Source organism: Chelonoidis abingdonii, chromosome 11, assembly GCF_003597395.2.
Source record: "Chelonoidis abingdonii isolate Lonesome George chromosome 11, CheloAbing_2.0, whole genome shotgun sequence".
In the NCBI taxonomy this organism is placed as follows: domain Eukaryota; kingdom Metazoa; phylum Chordata; order Testudines; family Testudinidae; genus Chelonoidis; species Chelonoidis abingdonii.
This window is the reverse complement of record NC_133779.1, coordinates 23,901,362-23,921,571: the sequence shown is the minus strand read 5'-3', so window position 1 is coordinate 23,921,571 and position 20,210 is coordinate 23,901,362. Positions and strand designations below refer to the sequence as shown.

Below are 20,210 nucleotides of genomic sequence, written 5' to 3'. Positions count from 1 at the left end.
TATTCACCCACGAAAGCTCATGCTCCAATACGTCTGTTAGTCTATAAGGTGCCACGGGACTCTTTGCAGCAATATTCAGATTAGCCCTGATCCTAAAGGACCAGTCTCTTATTCCAGGTCAATTACACTTTAGGCCTTATACCAAAGTCAACTCTTGTAGCCAATCCTATAGTAAACTATATGAAGATTTATTAACTAGGAAAAAGAAGTCAGAGAGTTACTTACAAAGTTAAAACAAGCAAACACAGATGCACGAATGAATTACACAGTCTTCAGTTTCTGCCATATTTCTCCTTTAGGACTAACCCAGACTAAGCAACTGGGGATCTCTCATTTATGTCTAGAAAACACCTTGCCCCCCGTCCCCCGAGAGCCCAAGCATCATCGAGATCCATAGTTCCTTTTGTTTGGGGGTATTTATCCCTCTCTTGTCATGTGTTCTGAGCTTTAAACTCAGCTGATGGCATGAGTCCATGCGCAGAGCTCATCTTCATGGGGATGAGGGTGGAACAAGAAGTCTTTCGTCCTTTCGTTGATAGTTTCTCAATCCAGATGTAGAGTTTCCAGTTATAAGATCTAACCATAGCCCGATTGGCCACAGGGGGGCTGGGGAAGGGGGAACAATTTCTGTAGAAGAGCAGCCCTTCACACTAATTAATATCCCTCTCCTGTATGGCGATTTGTACAGCCATAGAGGATCACACGACACACACTCAACATATTACAACATGGAACACAGATAGAACTAAGATTAATGCATGACATTCAACATTACACACTTTCTAAGCATTCTAATACCTATTTTATCAAAAGTATCTCACAAGACAGATTCCAGTATCTCTTAGTGTCCAGTTCAGACACGAGGGACTTGCCATAAGCTGGCCCCTGGCCTGTCATGATCATATCCCTTTGCAAATTCAAAGGAGGGAATTGATGACTATTAACCAAAGCCAACACTCAAGGAGGAATATATAGGGCGGATGAACAACAAATAAAACCAAGAACACTTGGCACTAAGGCTATATTAAACAATATAATTAAGATCAAATCACAAAAATTAAAGAGCTAATGCTACTGCATTGGACTCAAGTCCTCAATTGAGCCAAATCATCAGATTAATACAGCAGTCAACTCTTATAAATGCTAAAACTTGAATCCAAGGAGCTGGCTGAAAATCAGGGGTGAAACATGCCTTGGCTACAGACAACATGGCCTGACCCAGTTGGCAAGAGACAGACTTTGGGCTAATGTCAACTAGGAAAAGTCTCCCTTAACCAAGCAGTTTTCTCGTAATATCTATTGTTACAAACCAAATTTTGTGGGAATGTCTGAACCCCAAAGGTATCAAATGTGAAAGAAAAACAAGTTTTGAGGATGTTTCCATAGTCTGATCTCAGGGTTAATATTCAAAGAGCTGGCCTCAGAAGGAAAAGGGGGCTCATCACCCATTAAAATAACTAGTTTCAAAAGTTTTAGCAGAAAAACTACCCACTGCATCCTACTCTCACAAATAAATGTGGATATCTCATGACAGATGTCACATCCTTTGCAAATAAGAGAAGAGGGGTACAGTCTAACTGGGTAAAAGGTTACATAAGAGAAAAAACTACTTAAAGACAAGTTAAGAGAAATTCGCTTTGATGTGTATCAAAATAAATTCCATTCAAAATAGAAATAATTGACATCCATACTGGGTCTGTATTCTCATATATGGTATTTTTTTTACATATGCCACCACCCCAATACTTGGAGTGAGTTTTTACTTCAGAACTCTGTAGTCTGAAGGGGGTAAATTACATCACAATAAACTTTTCAGGATTATCTATCATTTCCTTTATTACTAACAAAACAAAAAATATATATACACAACTCTCAGTTTTCTAATGATCACATAATTAGTCTTTTACTTTTTAACCACCATCTTTGTGTTTAATTTCATTTTCGCTTACAAATCTTATACATCAGTTTTCTTTTAATTCCCACTTCCACCAAGTGAACTTTTGTGTTAAGTTGCTGTTTACTCCAACATAGGTTCTTCCACATCTACAAGTTCATTTAACTTTGAGTCTTCTGTCATAAGTTTTGGAGAAAAGAGCCTCGCACTATGTAGCAAGATTTGCATCACGAACAAACAACACCTGTATGCTATTTCCACACTTTCTAATCTTTCAAAGTAGCAGAAGGTGGAAGAGAAGTGATACCAATGCTTGAGACACAAGAACAAAATTATAAGACATTTGTGTATCCTGAAGTCAACTCGGAATCGGACACATTCATTCCCTCACTGTAGCCATCACTTGCACAAAAGGAAAGAATCCTTTGGCTCCTTGAGGAAAGAATGTCCTCTGAAGACATCAGCTGTTTCTCTTGTTACCTCATGAAATGTTGGATCCAAATGGAAAAGGACAATTGATGACCATCTAACCCCAGCATCCTTTGGGACTAATCAGTGACACTGAACTAGGAAATGGTGTTCCAAAACAATTTCACTTGTGCACTGGTCACCGTAGCTTGCTCACTTTGTGGTGCAGGCCAACAACTGGCTGCCTGCTATTTCTACCTGAGCTAATCTCAAGAGTGTTAGTGAGGAATGGCCTCTCTCCAGCATGCTCAATTTCCTTCTTTAATCTGGTGGCACAGGTCTAAATTAGGGATTGGATACAAACCTGGATCTGAATTTCTGTAAGATAGTAGAGGTGGGATTTCTTTTTGAAAACAGTTGCTTTTCCTGCAGCTACATCACATTCAACACTTAATTAATTTTATAGACATTTACAGCATATAGAAGGGGCGAGTTGAACAAAAACACCACGTCTATTTCTCCACATCTGCATAGTTAGGGACAGCACTTCCCAAATCACAGGAGATATCTTCAGGAGTAACCTCCTGTCAGGCCTGGGTCAAATATGCTTTGGGGGGGAAAAAAACATGGGCATTTTTGCCCAGTTGAAAGTCACATACTATGAAATTGTCTCCCTGGATCATCCGAGATAATATTGACCTAAAGAACTGAATGGCACGGTGATCACAGGCTGTGCAACTAACTGAAGTAACAGTTTGGGGTCTGCTGTTGCTCACCATTTCAGACTGGAGACTTGAAAACACTCCTATTGCTTTGTTAGCATGCCAAATAGCTTGAAGTATTCTCTCCTGTTGATTGAACTGCACTTGAATTTCCTCTGTGTCATAATGGAGAGGTGGGAGGAAAGCAAAAATATACTAAGAAATGGCTATTTTAGCAAATCATCATTTCTTTCAAAGTCCCCAATAAATCTGAGCTATGTCCTGTCAAACTAAACTAATATCCAGTTGTGTGACCAAAAGGACCCCAGGCATGAAAGAAAAAACCCACCTCACAGAGAGGTCATGAGACACATTCAGGGTCATGCAACATGAAATTCCACAGCAGGTTACATCTGATAACTCAGAGGCAAGACCACTGATTCTCCCATCATATTCACAGAGTCATTCAAACCTCCTTCATTCACCACTGTCTTATTAGTGAGTTGGGTTATTTACAAAAGCTTTAGCATCATCAGAAAGAGGGGAGTAGGGGCGCAAAACCAGCCAACCTTCCCATCTGTGAACAATCCCAATTCAGTAGGAAAAAGACTAAAAAAGTGCCTTTGCCAATAGATTAAAACTGGGACTGAAACTCAGTATGATCACAGTGTTTGGGATCCACTGAATTCCCCTTCCAGTCCTGTGACACTCATCTCCAGCCCTAATGAGTCTGATTTGGGATCAAAGACATTAAAGCGCCATTCTGAAGCACAGAAAACTGAGGCCGCCACATCACATGACTCTCTAGGATGTAGAGGAGTAGAATGTGAAGACGAGACCTTCTATCTTAGCCCTGTAGAGAGTAAAGCTGCTGGGCTGCTGGGGAAGGAGGGGTCCCTCTGACTCTCCCCATCTTCTTTGGGTGTCACAGTGGCAGAAAAAACACTTTTTCCCCCCCACCTGTGCTCCTGCTTTTTATTATTTATTGAAATACATGAGAAAAATGGTAAAATATATATATATATATAAACTGCTCTTCAGCACATCCTAGGGCAACGTGAGAACAAAAGGGAATAAGACAATTTATCCTCAAAGTGGAACTTGATGACTCTCACAACTGCTTTGCAATGGGAGGAACAATGTAAATGTGATGCTCTGGGCCTTTTTTAGACTATGAAAAGCCATAAAAGATGAGGTCAGCTCACGAGGAAATAGGCTAGCTAACCACATCCACTCCTGCAAGAGTAGCTGTCTTTTTCCATTGGGATAGCTAACAGGAGCTAGCTAACTGCATGGGAAAAACCTAGTGGAGATGAGGCCCACACAGATTGTGCTTCAGTGTAGCTAATCAAGGTCATCCTTATCTCTCTCACCTTGGCTGATGGACATTCTTGGCAGGAGAGACACACTCTCCCATGACTCATAGGAGCTGATAAGAGAGGACCACAGTGTTCACCCCAAGGAAGGACGAGCAGCAAAAGACAAAAGTGGACAACTCACCTGGGGAGGCGAGAGACCACAGTAAAGATAATTCTGCCAATATCCTTAAAGATCATTAGGTGGGAATTAACAAAAGCATTAATGCAAAAACCAACCCAAAAAACCCAACAACTTTTGTCAGGCTTTGAAAAGGGTTTTAAGGGTTTCTCTCATGTGTAATAAGGTGCAAGCTCAGTGTGGAGGTTTTCCCATATAAAACATTCATAGGGTCTTGCATCTTTGTGGATTCTCTGATGTGCATTAAGGTTTGATCTCCGCGTGAAGGTCTTCCTGCACTCACAGCACTCATAGGGTCTCTCTCCGGTGTGGATCCTCTGATGTTTAATAAGGTTCGAGCTCTGACTGAAGTTTTTCCCACACTCACAGCACTCATAGGGCCTCTCCCCCGTGTGGATTCTCTGATGCGTGATAAGGTCTGAGCGGTACCGGAAGGTTTTCCCGCACTCACAGCATTCATAGGGTCTTTCTCCGGTGTGCATTCTCTGATGTCTAGTTAGGTGTGAGCTGTGAGTGAAGGTTTTCCCGCACTCACCACATTCATAGGGGCGCTCTCCTGTATGAATCCTCTGATGTTTAATAAGGTTTGAACTCAAACTGAAGGTCTTCCCACACTGAGCGCATTTATAGGGTCTCTCTCCCGTTGGGATTCTGTGCTGGGCTGTGGTTTCCTTGAAGTTGTTCTGAGTTTCCTGACAATTAGGGGATTTACCCACTTTCTCCCCTGGTTGGCTTTCCTGCTGTCTCTCTGGCCTATGCCGACTCTCACAGGCTTTTGCCTGCACATGATGCCTGGATACATTCCCTTGGGATCCTTGCAGTAATCCCAAATATGATTCCACTTGCTGAGCATCTTCCTGCTGAGAATTCTGCTCCATATTCTCACTCAGTATCCCATCACCTGCTGGGATAGAGAAAGAAACCTCAAGATGCGTCTACACTATAAAATTAAGTTAAACCTAAGTTCTGTCGACGTACACCCACCGCAGTAATTAAATTTCTTTCGCATGTCCACACAATGCTCCTTGCGTCAGCAGTGCACATCCTCACCAGGAGCGCTTGCACCGACTTAACAGCCAGTGTGTGGCATTGTGGAACTGCTTCTGAAAGGCAGCAACAGTTGATGCAAGCAATGCAGTCTCTACACTGGCACTGCTTTGACATAATTACATAGACTTAAGCACCACACCTCTCGCGAAGGGGGAATGATTAGAACATAAGAACGGCCATACTGGGTCAGACCAAAGGTCCATCTAGCCCAGTGTCCTGTCTTCCAACAGTGGCCAATGCCAGGTGTCCGAGAAGGAATGAACTGAACAGGTGATCATCAAGTGATCCATCCCTTGTTGCCCGTTCCCAGCTTTTGGCAAACAGAGGCTAGAGACACCTTCCCTGCCCACCCTGACTAATAGCCATTGATGGACCTATCTCCATAAGTTTATCTAGTTCTTTTTTGAGTCCTGTAATAGTCTTGCCCTCCTCAACACGCTCTGGCAAAGAGTTTCCCCAGGTTGACTCTGCATTGTGTGAAGAAATACTTCCTTTTGTTTGTTTTATACCTGCTGCCCATTAATTTCATTTGGCGACCCCTAGTTCTTGTGTTATGAGAAGCAGTAAACAACATTTCTTATCTACTTTCTCCACACCAGTCACGATTTTATAGGCTTCTCTCACATCCTCCCTTAGTCGTCTCTTTTCCAAGCTGAAAAGTTCCAGTCTTTTTAATCTCTGCTTACATGGAAGCCGTTCCATACTCCTTAACATTTTTGTTGCCCTTTTCTGAACCTTTTCCAATTCCAATATATCTTTTTTGAAATGGAGTGACCACATCTGCATGCAGTATTCAAGATGTGGGTGTACCATGGATTTATATAGAGGCAATAGGATATTTTCTGGCTTATTATCTTTCCTTTCTTAATGATGCCGAACATTCTGTCCACTTTTTTGATGACGCTGCATATTGGGTGGATGTTTTCAGAGAACTATCCACAGTGACTCCAAGATCTCTCTTGAGTGGTAACAGCTAATCATTTTATATGTATAGTTGGGATGATTTAAGTCATATAAGTCAGCACAGTGGGGTGAGAGATGCATTTTAGTGTAGACACGTTCAGAGTTAGGTTGACATGAGGCAACCTAACTGTTGTGTAGACAGAGCACAGAAAAAGGGATGGAAAAGGAGACAGCTAAGCAAAATAAGATGGAGAGACAGAAAAAAAATAAATCAGGAACTGTATTTCCCCAAACCCTTCCCCACAGGAGAAAGAGAAGGGGATGAAGTCTGCCTCCATCCCATCTAAACATTCAGGGAAGGGGCGACCAGGGAGGGAGCTATTGCCAGGTGAGAGTCAGAATGGGTAGGAAGCCATGAGCAATAGCTGCCCTGAGGATCTGACATCTGCTGGGGACAATCCTGAACTCGGAGCACTCACAAGGCCTTTGTAGGGAACCTCAGCTCTTTTCTTCAGGCGCTGACAGCTTTTGAGTGGATTTAATTATTCCTCACCTGAACAGGGGGCCTTCAGAATCTCTCTTTCCTCCAAGCCCTGGAGAACTGGGGTCCCTGGCTCTTCCGTTTGTTTCACCTGGGAGATCACATCGGATTTGAACACAGGAAACCCTGCTCAGGGGAAGGAAAAGAAGTGAGATCAGGTGAATTAATTTAATTCATTCAGGAAAATGTTTTATTTTAACAGCTCATTGTAATGCAGCTCCTCAAAAGCTCAAAGGTGTGGGACACTGTGCTTAGGAGGGGTTTAACTATCCCCATCTCTGCTGGGAACACACAGCCAGCCACTCACCATGAAAGGATCCCGAAAACACAAAGAAGGTAACTCCATGTCCCAGAAAGGGGAGACTCAGAGGGGAGCTCACTGACAGAGATCCAGTGACAGTCATAGGGAAGATGGGCTGGGCGAGTAAGCTGTGACACGGAGGCCCAGTTGGTCTGACAAACCTACTCTGGATTAATTAAATTTATTCAAAAAGTTTCTTGTAAGGCATCAAATGAAAGCTGGCAAAGAGTGACAAAAACGATGAAAGGTCTAGAAAACATGACTGATGAGGGAAGATTGAAAATATTGGGTTTGTTTAGTCTGGAAAAGAGAAGATCAAGAGGGGACATGATAACAGTTTTCAAGTATATAAAAAGTTGTTACAAGGAGGAGGAAGAAAATTTGTTCTTAACCATTGAGGACAGGACAAGAAGCAATGGGCTTAAACTGCAGCAAGAGAGGTTTAGGCTGGACATTAGGAAAAAGTTCCTAACTGTGAAGCACTGGAATAAATTGCCCAGGGAGGCTGTGGAATCTCCATCACTGGAGATTTTTAAGAGCAAGTTAGACAAACACCTGTCGGGGATGGGTTAGATGATACTTGGTCCTGCCTTGAGTGCAGGGGACTGGACTAGATGACCTCTCGAGGTCCCTTCCAGTCCTATGATTCAGATAATCGTAAAATGTGTGCACTGATGCTATATGAGGAATAATGTAAACCTAGTGATATTATGCTTCAATGCAGCCATCCCCCCGCTTTCCCCCTCTGCCCCCACACTCCGGGCTGGGAGTGGATGGGTGGAGATGTGAACAGGGGGGCCAAGGCTAGGGATGGGTCTGGGGCCATGGTGGGGGCTTGCAGCCAGGTTCATGGCCGGGTGTGACTCTGCTCCTCCCCTACCCCCAGCCCTGGCCCCAGGCCAGGAATGGAGCCACGAACAGCTGCCCAGGTGCAGGCCCAGGGATGGGGCCGGATGGCACTCGCTCCCTGTCCCCCATGGGGACTTGCCTGGGCCACCATCTCCCACCCCCGAATGTTCCTCTGAGCCCCACAATTTGGGGACCTCTGCTTTAATGTCTAACCAAACAAAGGGAAAGAGAGGTTTCTTCCAGAAAAGAGGGAAGGTCTCTCTGTCCTACATAAGGTCATGTCTAGTCTAGCACTTATGTCGCAAAACTTTGGTCGCTCAGGACTGTGAAAAAAAACCACACACTCTGAGCAACATAAGTTTTGTTGGGAGGAGACATTCTCCTGCTGACAGCCACTGCCGCTTGTTGAGCTGGTTTTATTACATTGACAGGAAAGCTCTCTCCCGTTGGCATAACAGCTACACAAGCGTTCTCGCGGCAGTACAGCTAGGATGACCAGACAGCAAATGTGAAAAATCGAGACAGAGGTGGGGGGGTAATAGGAGTCTATATAAGAAAAAGACACAAAAATTGGGAATGTCCCTATAAAAATCGGGACATCTGGTCACCCTAAGTACAGCTGTGCCACTGGAAGCTTGTACGTGTAGACGTGGCTTAAGTTCAGCATTGCAAGCTAAATACAACGGGACCTATGTGTGGCAAGTTAAGTAAAGAGGAGAAAAGTTAACATGGGGATGCGAAGGCAGCATGGCACTAGCACACCGGAGAAGAAGGGACGTGGGATAGTCCTCTTCAAAAGGATACATTTCAGATCTCTACTAGACTATAAAAGGCAGGAATAAGAAGAACACCCTTAGCGGAAGTGGATGGTCTGTGAATGTTCTGGATCCTGGTTTGACCGGAAACCAGCAGCTCTGCAAAAAGGCTTTGAGGCCAAGATAAAGCAGTGGACAAAGCCTGTATCTTGATAAGTTTAAGTCTTGATCTCTAGAAAGAACAATACAGGAGAACCTCCAAATTTCAAACCCCTCAGGAATGGAGGTTGTTCGTAACTAACCATGAACAAAACATTCTGGTTGTCCTTTCAAAAATTTACAACTGAACACTGACTGAATACAGCTTTGAAACTTTACTATGCAGAAGAAAAATGCTGCTTTTAACCATCTTAATTGAAATGAAACAAGCACAGAAATAGTTTCCTTACCTTATCAGATCTTTTTTTAAACTTCCTTTTATTTTTTCAGTAAGTTTACGTTTAACACAGCACAGTAGTGTATTTCTGTTTTGTTTTGTTTTTTTGTCTCTGCTGCTGCTTGACTGCGTACATCCAGTTCCAAATGAGGTGTGTGCTTGTCCGGTCAGTTCGTAATTCTGGTGTTCGTAACTCTGAGGTTTTACTGCATACTTTTGTTTGATTTGTAACTAATTCAGTTCTTATTACCCTTGCTCACTGCACATTTGAATCTGCCCATTTGAATCTCCGAGTCTGTTTTTTGTCAATAAACTTATATCTGTTTTTTCCATAAAGAGATTACAGTGCTGCATTGTTAGAAAGGACCCACTCCAGAGTTGTAACCTTCCAAGCTGCAGGTATGCTGCCCCTTTGGGGGCACCAGACCTGGTAATTTCTGTGAGTGTCCAGTGACAGGGTTGGACACTACAGGGGATGCTTCAGGGGAGTTGGAGGAAAGGTGTACGCCAAGGGTCAACTTGCAACGCAAAGTGAGAGGTGGCAGAATCCTGAGAAGTTTCTTTGTGGGGGCTGAAGACTGGGAGAGGATACACAGATTAACTCTAGCACATCTCTCTCACCGTGGCAGGAGGAGAAGACAATGACACCTGAGAAGGTGTCACACATGGGCTGGTGGGGTTCAGAATAGGAGGGAGCAGAGATGTCACTGAATGCAGGATATCAGGGTTATTAGATGTCAGGAAAGCGCATAGAAACATAGGACTGGAAGGGCCCTCGAGAGCATCTAGTCCAGTCCCCTGCACTTGCGGCAGAACTAAGTATTATCTAGACCAGAGGTTCTCAAACTGGGGGTTGGCAAAGTTATTACATGGAGGGTCATGAGCTGTCAGCCTCTGCCCCAAAGCCCTCTTTGCCTCCAGCATGTATAATGGTGTTAAATATATAAAACAGTGTTTTTAATTTATAAGCCGGAGGAGGAGGGTTGCACTCAGAGGCTTGCTTTGCGAAAGGGATAACCAGTACAAAAGTTTGAGAACCTCTGATCTAGACCATCCCTGACAGATGTGTGTCTAACCTGCTCTTAAAAATCTCCAGTGATGGAGATTCCACAACCTCCCTGGGCAATTTGTTCCAGTGCTTAACCACCCTGACAGTTAAGAAGTGGTGAATTAATTAATACATTTGCCCTGCTTGTCTTAAGCAATACAGGACGGTATATTCCTGAGGTACGGTGCTGGGATGATTTGGCTCTGGTGCCTTTCTCTGTGATTCATGAGTGGCTCTGGGAGCATTCATGCAATCTAGCTGGGTTTGGGGCTCCACATGTTGTTGTGCTGAGTGATAACAGGGCCTGGAGGGGTTTGCTGCTTGTCACTAGCAAAGCATTGCGAGAGACAGCCCAGGTTGGAGAGTTAAAGGGGCACAGCGGTCCCACACTGCACCCCGGGGATCCTGTCACAGGTGGGATAGCCAGTTCAGGTGACTGTTTGTGGGAAAGAGACAAAAAAGTTACACTCATGGGATGTCTGAAGAAGTTAGACCTGCCTAGATGTCCATCAAGGATGGTCAGCCAGGCAGGCATGAAGACCATTTTCAAATCTTTTTTTCCTCACTGCAGAAGAAACACTCCTTTGGTTTGAAGGAGACTTTTTGGTCACTGATCTCAGACTCCCGAAGGGAAGTACTAAAGGTGTCCGCACTCAGCCTGACCCGCTGGGTAAGCACAGAGGTATTGCAGCCCAGGGCCTGGTTTAGGAGAAGAAGAATTGCTGAATTCTACTCCAGGGGACACAAAGGAGAGAGACCTGACCTCAGAGGAGAGGAACTCAAATAGATGAGGAAGGGGACAGAAATGTTAGCCCATCACTCACTGTGGTACTGTGACAACCCCAGGGGGAAAACAGGGGGGTCTGAACCCCAAAGCAAGGGTAGCATCTTTTTGTATGCAATATTACCGTACTATAAAATTGCTCAATCGAGCAAGGTCTTATCTGAAAGCCTGCAATATGCTGGTCATTACGATCATTGTGAAATGTCCGTCTGAACACCACATGAGGAATTACGGATACTCACCTCTATGATGCTTTCGAGTTTGTGACCAGACAAATGGAGAAACAAGTTGTCTCTTGGACAGTAACGGAGGCAGCTGGCTACCCGTCTGCAACAGCATTCCCGTTACACTCCCCACCATCACCTGGCCCGAGCCAGGGAAGCTAATGATCCAACCAGCAGAACAAATTCAGTGATGATCGTTAGATGTCTCAGGGATGATAATGTAATATTCAGACCTGTATATTTGCTTGAGATAGAAGTTTGGGTCTTGTCTGGCTCATTTGACTTTTGATATTTTTGTATTCTTATTGACGTGTGAACAAAGACCAAAGACACCAGATGTTACATCTGCCCACAAGCAGAAGAAATGCCTGTCTCTGACCAAAGCACAACCTCACTCCTTACCCTTCCCATGGAATACAGAAGAGGTGCTACCAAAGCCCCCGACTCACGACCCTCCAAAACAGAACATGACCATAAATTGTAAGCAGTGGGACCACCAAGAGCATGCACTGCAGGTATAATTATGCCTTCTAAGAAAAAGGAAACTGGGACACTGGGAAAAAGGCTCTGCCGGCGTGTAACGCTGTGGATTACAGACCATAAACATCACATTGCCTTCATTTCGGACTGCTGATCTTCTGCTTTCTGTCTGCATGCCAAGAAGCAGGGGAGGGCGAAGGAAAAGCCAGCCCCAACAATGATGTAAATTAACCAGGGTGGAATCAAAATAATGGAAAAGCCATTTACATGCAAACGACTAGGGAGATGGGAAGCGCACAGAAAGAGAGGAAGCAATACTGGCTCTTGAAACAGAGACATTTTGGGGGGAGTTAATGTGGGTAAAAAGACAATTGAGCATGAGACACAGGAACGAAGTGATCCGGGTTTTGCTGCATTGGATCCTGGCTAAGCACTGGCTGTCCACGCTGGAAGGAGGAGCGTGGGGAGCAAATGACTTTGAACAAAAAAACCTAGTTAGTTAATAATCATGGTCTACAAACACTGCATGTTACATAGAATATCAGGGTTGGAAGGGACCTCCAACCCCCTGCTCAAAGCAGGACCAATCCCCAGACAGATTTTTGCCCCACAGATCCCTAAAATGGTCCCCTCAAGGACTGAACTCACAAGCCTGGTTTTAGCAGGCCAATGCTATCCTTCCCCCAAAACCTAGCTAGTTAAGTTAGGTTTTAGTCTCAGAAGCGCATTTTAACTTGGGTTTGTTAGTAATTGTTTCTATCCCAATTCCCTCTTTTTGGTGTTACCTAAATAACTGTTCTTTGATAACAGACTTAGTCTTGTTTTCCTGCACAAGCATCCCGGTGCAGAGCTGCACCCTGAGGAGTGAAATCAGCCAGACTAAGGCCATGTCTACAGGCAGCTGCGCCACTGTAAGATCTCTTGTGTATATTTAAACCACTCCCAACGAGTGGCAGTAGCTATGTGGGCAGGAGAAGCCCTCCCGCTTTCACAGCACATTGACGCTTATGCTGGTAAAGGGGTGATCTCGCTTGGCTTGTCTGAACTGCTGTGTGTGGAGTAGGTTCAGTGTTCGAGTGCCAGCCAGGGGTCGGAAGCTTCTGTTTGTCATGTTAGACCTAACCCCAAGTTTTGCCTTAGCAAAGAGAAGTTGTTAGCATTCTGTAGCAGGGGAGGGTCTCTGGTAGTGTGTGTGCGTCACTGGCATATGGGGGTGATGCTGAAACAGGACACAGTAGAGGTGGCATTGTGGGGCTGGCATGAACCATCTCTCTTTATTTCCCCTTCCAAGAACCGAGGGGACAGGAACCCTTACCCAGCGAGGTCACATTCTCATAGTTCTCCTGCATGACATCTCTGTAGAGGGCTCTCTGAGTGGAGTCCAGCAGAGCCCACTCTTCCCTGGTGAAGTACACAGCCACCTCCTCAAAGGTCACCGGCCCCTGAAAGAGCAAGAGTCCCACACTCAGTACCTGCTGCCCCACTCACAGCCCCTCTATTCACGGGGGAGGGAGACCAAGCAGATGGAAGCTCTGGGAGGCTCACATGTCCCTCCTCCGAGCAGCCAGCAGGCCTCAGAGTGAGGCGAGAAAGAGAGAACTTCTCGCACTTCCCAGTAGACAACAAGGGTTGGGTCTTTACATTCATCACACACCTACTAGTCAGAGCCTGATACAGGAGATGGGGCCCCTAGCAGGCTCCAGACCTCCTGGTAGGAATCCCAACCCCCTTCCCATTTCCAACAGTTGGATGTCAGGGGATGGAGCATCTCCCCTAAACCCCTCTGGTGGGTGTCCCCTTCATGTCGCTCAGAAGCCTTTGGTTAGTAGGTTGAGGCTCAGCACTAGTAATCTGGTTAATCTGGTAAATTTTCCCAGCTCAGGCCAAAGGGTTTGTTTCCTGTTCCACTAATATGGGGATCTGAACCCCAACCTCTCATAGCTGTTTCTAGAATCCAGGCCCCAGGTTGAACAAGTCCCAGCAGATTCACCAAATCCTGTTCTCATCCCTTTCTCCACCCTGTGGATTTCCTGCCCCCTCCCACCTCTCGACCGAACTCCCAAGCAATCCCCACCTCCTCTGTATTTTCTGCCCCCCTCTCTGCAGCACGAACTGTCCAGCAACTCCCTCTGAAAACTTACCTGGACTGGCTCCACTGCAGCCATTATCCTTCCTCGTCCTCGGGGAGGATGGGAGCATCGGGAGCCTAAGGCAGGTGTTACTCTGCAGCCTGTCAGGGCGAGAAGAGGGACTGGGGAGATTTCAGAAGGGGCTTTAATGCATTTCACATCACAGTTGCCCCTGGCTCTTTCCCTACCAACAAATTTTTCTTAAGAACAGGTTAGATAAACACCTGTCAGGGATGGTCTAGATAATACTTATTCCTGCCATGAGTGCAGGGGACTAGACTAGATGACCTCTCGAGGTCCCTCCAATTCTATGATTCTATGGAACTGCATCAGCCCCCTTGGTTGACCTGCTGCCCAGAATTCTTTTGGGCTGCATTCCCCTCTCCAGTTTTATTCTGGTCTGCAGTGATTCTGGTCTGCATCTCACGTTCCTAAAGCTCAGGCTTCCAGCTGGCCAATGGCAGGGGTCAGGAAGGGATGTCATCCTCATCCCTTGTCTCCTCCCCCCACAATGTATTCTGGGAGGTTTTTTGTTTTTATCTCCTTCCTCTGAAGCATCAGGGACAGCCACGGCTGGAGATGGGACACTGGTGGGACACTGTCAGGGGCCTCAAGCATCTCACTCCCTACCCCCCATTCTCTGCCTCTGGCGCATAGCTGTTTAGTCTGCTGTGGGCTGTGATACTTTTGAGCTCACTCCAGCTGTTGGGTTGAGTGGGCGGGTGGTGGGTGGTGTTGATGGCCTGTGACACAGGAGGTCAGACCAGATGATCCAGTGGACCTATCTGGCCTGAAACTCTATGACTCTATAACTGGACTAGTTTGGGACCTTGTCACCACTCTCCCCACTTACTTCTCCTTCAGTTTCTCTATCTCCTTCTCCCTCTCCTCTCCCTCCAGCTGAGAGACTTGGCCCACACCTATGTCTGTGTTCCCTCTCGCTCTTGCAATTGCTAACGGCAGCAAATGCCATTTGGAATCCCCAGCTCTGCTAATCACCAAAGGGGGTTCCTGCGATACAGACACAGCAGTGAAAAGGTTACTACGCACAGCTCCAAGGTCCCTATTTCCACAGCTGGGATTGTGAAGTAAGGGAAAACATTTCAAAATGTGGGTTTTATCAGAATCAATAGTTCACAGGGTCGGTCCATATATACTACAGCAGCTCATTCATACTCACACCATGTTCTCTTCCCATTCATCATTATTTTGTGTAACCATTAATTATCTAGTCTGGTGTTTCTACTGCCTGTAGGCTCAGGAAAGGCAATGGGGCATGGGGGTGTGGGGGTGCTATAAGATCTTGGAAGTTTTCTTACACTCTAAAGCAAAGAAAATCTCATTCCCCACTTCCAGTACCCACTTATCTGTTATGGTCAAGTATTCTCCATCAACTGCTTGAAAAACACATATACAATTTATATACAGGCTCGGCACTGACACATGTTTTATTCTTACTTTCGCAGTTAGTGTAAGAGGAGGTGTCAGAAAAAACTGACTTCAAATAAGCATTCTGTTGCAATAATTGGGCCTAAAATTTGTAATCTTCACTGTAAAAAGTATATGAAAGTTCTTAAGAGGTTACAGTAACCTATCACAAAAGTGGGTCACGTTCTTTTCAAGAATTAATGCTATGCATGGGTGCAAGAAGACCAGACGGAGACAATTAAATTAGTCCAGACAAATGGGGGCTACTGATATAGTTCGACAGTACTATGGGTACGTGACGTAAACAAGAAAATGTGGGAACAATGCTGCCTATGCCAAATCTGTCCTTATGGAAATAGATTTAGTTAGGAAACAAAATAAATTCTCTCTCTCCTTTTCAGTACTTTTGGAGGTTCTTAAAAAGGGACTCGGGGGGACAAGTCATCTCCCAGTGCACCCCAATCTGCCATCATTGCATCATCTCACTTTCTTAACCCCAAGTCAGAAGAAAACTGAAAGACTGTCTTCCTGAAAGGCCTTATTTTGATTATGTTTTAACCTATATTCCCTCTTTCCCATCTCCTGCGATGAGTGATTGTAATTTGCATTTTTTATTTTTGGCTGGAGACATATCCCGTTTGTTTTTCTTAAAGTCTAAGTGCTTGTAAGTTGCATTATTTTCTAAAAAGACGCCATGAAAAGGTAAGGCTAGTAATGAAACTTATCCCGTTGCCCCAGAAGTCACTGACTCTGTGCCTTTACCCTTCGGTACAACTCCTTTAAATAATTCTAGCAGTTTTAGCTCTGCGGAAGCTGTTTCCACAAATTAACTATCATAACGGATGAATAGGAATGTATCAGAAAAAACTTGCAAGATTTTACCTTAAATGTATAAAGTCATTCCAAGAAATACAAATTCTTTTCAGGTATAATTTAAGCATAAAAAATAAGTTTAGAGTAAAAAAAATGTAATTAAAAAATCTATGTTAAAAAGAATAATGTAAAAACAGAAAAACACCTAAATTTGTGTTTTAACAAAATTAGCTACTAATAACTGTTTTATTAAATTTAAAGAGTAAAAAAATCAGCTAGTCTGTGTCACAAGAGTTAAACAGTGTGTTAAAAACAGTCAATTAAAAATGCACATATATTAACAAATTTTAAAAATTTGCAAATCAAAAATAACTTCTCTCCATTTAAAAAAATGAAAAATCCTCTAAATACATGAACTTAAACTCTCAGATAAGTGTTAAAAAAGCTCAGTGTTTCTTTTTTTTTAAAAAATTATATCAGCCATTCACAAATGTAACCAGCTGTTACAGAATTTAGCAGTCTTAAAAAAAGAAGCACCAAAATCAGACTATATAAACTTAATAAAAAGAAGTACAATTTAAAAGTGTGAAATAATTACTAAAATTAGTTTAATGTAATCATTAAAACAAAATGTAATAATTTAAAAAAAAAGCAAAAAAAAGTTGGTACTAAAAATTACATATAATTTAAATCTTCAAGTGACATTGAAAGAAAAGCTACTTAAGAAAAAAGTTAATTTAAAAAAAACAGTGGTGCAAGGACAATGTAACATTGTTAAAAATCAGCAAAAAAGCAAACTTGTGTCACCTTTGTGTCCTCTGAAAACTATTAAAAAATCTTTAAAATAATTAGCAATGCAAGCACGCCGGCAATAACATTGCAAACCGTAAACAAAAGCAACCGCAAAGTAGAGAGTAAAAATATTTCATATTTAAACCGAACAACAACAAAAATTAATCCATATAATCCAAAATGCTAATATTTACATGTGCTTAATTGTTAAGAAAGAAAGAAAGAAAGAAAGCCTGCTCACAGAACACACCTGGCAAAAAAAAAAGTTAGTTTTCACAGACTTAAATAAAATACAGTTACAGCATTAAAACAAATGTCTACTAAAAAGGTTACAAAATAAATCTTTGTTGATAAAGTGTCAGCAGAGTTTTACACAAATATGGCTTGGTTTAAGGAGAGAATATGGCCAGGCAAATATATAATATTAAAACAAAAAAAGACAGGTATTTCTAAGTCTTATAAAAAGTTAGGGCAAACCTATTTTGGAGATCAAAAAGAACAGGAGTACTTGTGGCACCTCAGAGACTAAGTACTCCTGTTCTTTTTGCGGATACAGACTAACACGGCGGCTACTCTGAAACCTTTGGAGCTCAAAAACATCCCCAATGTAAAGACCAAAGTTTTAAGGAACTTTTTGTTGGGAAATTAAATTCTCAAATACCAAGCTGACTACCATGCCCAGCTTACCTAGGAACAAATTCACTGGTTTAAATGGTGAGAGTTTTAGATTTTGAATACAAAAACTTTTACCTATTTAAAGGACAACCCTAAAACCCACCAAAAGCCTGTTAAAATCTGGTGAAACAATTCCAGAAGGAGCACATGTACTTGGTGAATTTTCTGTAGAAATTCAACCCATTGCAGAAAATTTTCCCCGTAAATACGCTAACTCAGAAAGAACAAGCGTGGCGTTATCCTACAGCTAATTACATTCCACTCTATGTTTCCAGGAAACTAGCCTAATATTATCATTCATTACACCCCCTACCCCGCAAAAAAACACCCCTGAAACTCATCTCTTAAATTTTAAGGAGGGTAATGCCTTAATTTTAGTGAATAATCCATTATCTCTTAAAATTCCTCTCCACAATTTAATTTAGGTATTGTGTCATCTTCTACATGGGACAAGCTTTTAGGCTTTTTAATCAGTCACCATGATTGGTAACGTTAAAAACTAGGCCCCCAAAATGTTATCAAGGAGGGTCTGTGTTATGCAGTATCTTTCTTTCAATTTAGGATTTATTTAAAAAAATTCTCCCTACACCTAGCTAATTAATGGGCAAAAATGAGTTACATTTAAAAAATAAAAATCAATCAATGAAGTCCTATTTAATGTAAAATATCAGTTCAACAATCTAACGTTACTAGGTAAAGTTTAAAAAATAAATAAATTCATCCTCCAAAAGCAGCACATAATTTTCGAAAGCGAGTGAATAAATTAACAAAAACTGGCAATAGTTTAGCCTAAAAAGGAAACACAGAATTAATAAAATAATTACAAAATGTCTGTTTCCTAAAACCTGCCTGAATTGTTAAAAACAAAAAACAAAAAAACCCCAAACATCTCCACAAAGTAAAATTAAAAAACTCTTCAAAATCAAATCTAGTGCATATAGAACAATATTGTTTTGTCAGCTGCTGAAAAATCCATGCAAATTTTTTTATTTTTTGATAGATATGGTGAAAGATATCTTCTCTATCTATAATACACCCTTGTGGCCAGTTTTTTTTTTAATCTAATTGAATTTGAACAATTCATTATAAGCAACTAAACAAATGCTCCTAAACTGGTAGCAAATTCCATTTATAAATCAAAACTTAGCCAAGCTAAGTACAAAACAGAAAAAAGATTTTACCACTTCTTAAATGTAGTGAACACTTTTTAAACCCTAAAAGTAGTCCCAAAACCCCAACATAAGCTAGCTTTTGCTTTAAAAAAAGTCAATATACCTGGGGGGAAAAATGTCCTGGGAATAAAAATGTCACCTAATTTAATTGTTTCATTCACAAAGCTTTACCTAAAATAAAAAATAAAAATAATAATTGTTTTAAGCTTAGTACAACTAAAAATCGTGTAAAAACCCAACAAACGTGCGCTAAAACAACTTTAAAAATGCTTGTCAAAACTGTCTGTAGTAAAAAGACAATTTTAAAAAAAGAGAGTAAGTTATTTGGGCTTTAAAATTTCCTCTATGGCCTGCAACCCCCAAGTTCATAAAGTGCAAATTCTAATGAATTTTTTAAAATATCAGAAGTGTATAGTTTTCTGTGACCCTGTAATTACTGCAATTCATCCAAGAATATGCCGGAGTACACTTCAGTAAACCGCTACAAGTACATCAGGGTTGAGACTAGGAACCTGCACAAAATCAGGCTAAAAAAATTTAAAAAAAACAATTCATTCAAGGCCCTGGCCTAATTTACCCTCAAAGAAACAAAAAGTGTTACTTAAAGATTGCATGTATTGAACACAGTATAACATAAAAAAAAAACCCTCAGAATCCCAAGCTATTAATTATGCAAGCAAAAAGCTAATTGCTGTAAAAAAAATATTCACATTCTAAAAAAGAAATTATAAAAAAGTCACTATTAATGTTAACCACCAGTCTTTAAAATAACTAAAATCCAATCAAATTTTTAAAGACAAGTGTCCAGTGCCAAACCAATCTCCTAAATTCTAGGTGGGGGGCAGGGAAGGAAAGAGTAAAAATTATGTATGTTAAAAATAGTTTTCAAAAGCACAAAAGTAACCCAGCTACATGCTCTGTGGATGAGGGGAAAGCAGTGGATGTGTTATTTTTTGACTTTAGCAAAGCTTTTGATATGGTCTTCCACAGTATTCTTGCTGGCAAGTTAAAGAAGTATGGGCTGGACAAATGGACTATAAGGTGGATAGAAAGCTGGCTGGATCATCGGGCTCAACAGGTAGTGATCAATGGATCGGATCCATGTCTAGTTGGCAGCCGGTATCAAGCAGAGTGCCCCAAGGGTTGGTCCTGGGACTGCTTTTGTTCAATATCTTCATTAATAATCTGGAGGATGGCGTGGACTGCACTCTCAGCAAGTTTGCAGATGACACTAAACTGGGAGGAGTGGTAGATACACTGGAGGGTAGGGACAGGATACAGAGGGACCTAGACAAATTAGAGGATTGGGCCAGAAGAAACCTGATGAGGT

General features: G+C 42.4%; 2 protein-coding genes across 6 annotated transcripts in view; one reads left to right on the top strand and one right to left on the bottom strand.

The window, feature by feature from the left end:
• Positions 1–20,210, top strand: part of LOC116816480 (uncharacterized) — a 560,774-nt gene that overhangs the window by 394,719 nt on the left and 145,845 nt on the right. The gene's annotated exons all lie outside the window — the stretch shown is intronic.
• The window catches only part of LOC116821736 (uncharacterized), a 25,020-nt gene continuing 4,977 nt past the window's right edge, over positions 168–20,210 (bottom strand). The window contains exons 5-8 of one of the 3 annotated variants that reach the window (XM_075070395.1): positions 14,013–14,122; positions 13,187–13,313; positions 7,007–7,120; positions 168–5,404 (exon numbers count right to left, since the gene is read on the bottom strand). In XM_075070395.1, coding sequence (XP_074926496.1) covers positions 4,653–5,404; positions 7,007–7,120; positions 13,187–13,313; positions 14,013–14,122 — 1,103 coding nt within the window. In that variant the 3' untranslated portion in view covers positions 168–4,652. The remainder of the gene's footprint in view (positions 5,405–7,006; positions 7,121–13,186; positions 13,314–14,012; positions 14,123–20,210) is intronic. The other 2 variants (XM_075070396.1, XM_075070397.1) reach the window with 2 other exon arrangements.